At 68.1% G+C, this 1904-nt stretch overlaps 1 protein-coding gene across 1 annotated transcript in view; it reads right to left on the minus strand.

Annotated features, from left to right (window-relative positions):
- The window catches only part of FOXK1 (forkhead box K1), a 14689-nt gene extending 13159 nt beyond the window's left edge, over positions 1-1530 (minus strand). Inside the window, exons 1-3 of the mRNA XM_023748894.1 lie at positions 1407-1530; positions 1012-1174; positions 509-694 (exon numbers count right to left, since the gene is read on the minus strand). Of these exons, the coding sequence (XP_023604662.1) occupies positions 509-694; positions 1012-1174; positions 1407-1530 (473 nt within the window). The remainder of the gene's footprint in view (positions 1-508; positions 695-1011; positions 1175-1406) is intronic.
- Between the last annotated feature and the right edge of the window lie 374 nt (positions 1531-1904).

Consider the following 1904-nt stretch of genomic DNA (forward strand, 5'->3'; position numbering starts at 1 on the left):
ACATGCATTAAGCCTGACCCACAAACACTTCATGCCACAGGGAAGACAGGCGCGGTGGCCGCGAGGGCGGGAGGACCAGGGCGGTCAGGTGCCGGTGCCTGACCGCAGACAGCTCGGCCGCCGGCCTGCACGCCGACCTCTGGTGGCAGGTTTCCCTCTGGAACTGCCCTGAGGCTGTCACATCGAAGACAGGCGGGGACTGACACACACGGTTAACATGCGATCATGTCTCACAGAAGCCTGTGCTGCTGTCCAAGGCCCTCACATTTCAGACCGGCAGCGTGACGAGGGGGCGGGACTTGCGCTTTGTGAGAGAATTCTCCAGGGACCTGTGCCAGGAGCCAGGTCCCCAGACGCTCCTCCAGCTTCAAAATGCCACCCAGGGCGCCTCCAGCTGCGCAGCGAACACACAGGCCCCGCTCGTCCATCCAATCTCCTCCTCAGCACCCCTGGTGCCCAGGCCCCGGCCCGCAGAGGAGCCGGGAGCTCCCGGGGCTGAGCTGCTCACCTGATGGTGCCGGTCGGGGAGGGGATGGGGCTGACCAGGCTCCGGAGGTCCGGCTCCGGAATGTGGATCCTCAGAGGGGAGATCTGGGGGTAGAGCGGCCGCAGCGGTGAGGCGGGGGCCTCCTCCTGGTGGTAGAGTGCTGTGAACTGGATCTTGATGACCGTGCTGGGGAAGCGGAAGGTGCACCTGCAGAGAGAGGGAGAGCGACGTCAGCTCAGAGCAGAGGAGGAAGCACAGTCAGGAGGGACCTGCCCACGGGCCCTGAGCCCGCACAGCCTCGCGGGCCGGCCCGGGCTCCATCGGGCACTTTCTGGCGCTGACACCACCCTCCTTCGTGCCGGGAACAGGAGCCAGGAACAGCCCAGGACCTCTGACGTCATCTCCAGCGGAGGCCCAGCAGGCAGAGCGCTCCGTCCACTGTCTATCGGCGGGCTCGCCGCCCAGAGCGCTCTGGCTGGGAGGCTGGGCCGCGTGGGCGCGGTGGTTTTAACGACGGAGCCGACCTGAAGCACAGGCGCCCGTGAACCTGCCGCCGGCGTCGGGAGCAGCGGGACGCACACAGGCTGGCGGCGGCTTCAGCTCGCTCTGGGCGGGAGGAGCTGGTGTTCTCCACTGGCAGAGACCACGCGCTCACACGCCAATGCCGCCGGGGCCAGGGGCCGCCCCATCACGTGTGTCCATGACCCCAGGGCGCCACCGTGAGGAGTCTGGGCGGTCCTGACCCGGCAGCCCTTCTCACGTCCAGGCCGACGCGTTCCCCAGGAGCGGCTGGCAGCACGCGAGGTGAAACACGGAAACCGGGCGAAGCGGCCGCCCAGACAGTGACAGCTGAGCAGCCGCACGGCGGCTCCTGTGACAAGCGGGCGAGGAAGCACGTGCTCGCGCCCACCTCCCGCACCGGCATCACTCGGAAGGCGCCACCTCGTGCCGAGCAGCACCTGGCAGGGCCGCGGGCTCTCGGAACGGCTGGGGCCTCGCCAGCAGCTGCTCCGCACGCCCGCCGCTTCCCAATTCAGCGCCATGTCTGAGCAGACGCCCAGCCCCGCCCCGCGGACCCGGCAGGCAGCCCTCACGCCGTCCCCGTTGCTCTGATAGAACAGCAGTTATTATGAAACGAGACTGAGCACATGTCGCCCGGGTTCCAGGATCAGGAGCCCCCCCTCGGGGCGACCCCCTCCCACGCTGTCACTTGCGGGACGTGCACCTGCTCTGAACGCCACCTGCACAGATCACAGAGAAAGCCAGGGTCCCACGGGCTCGCCGGCCGGTGCCGATTCTCCGGAGACCGAGCGGACGGGCTGCACGTGGTCCCAAAGGGGCGCCGGCCGGCAGGGAGCCCCAGGACGCCACTGACCCACAGGCCCTGCGTTTCCATTTCCAAACTAAACGGGACAAA

The sequence above is a fragment of the Myotis lucifugus genome, unplaced genomic scaffold (genome assembly GCF_000147115.1).
Source record: "Myotis lucifugus unplaced genomic scaffold, Myoluc2.0 scaffold_2042, whole genome shotgun sequence".
NCBI lineage: Eukaryota > Metazoa > Chordata > Mammalia > Chiroptera > Vespertilionidae > Myotis > Myotis lucifugus.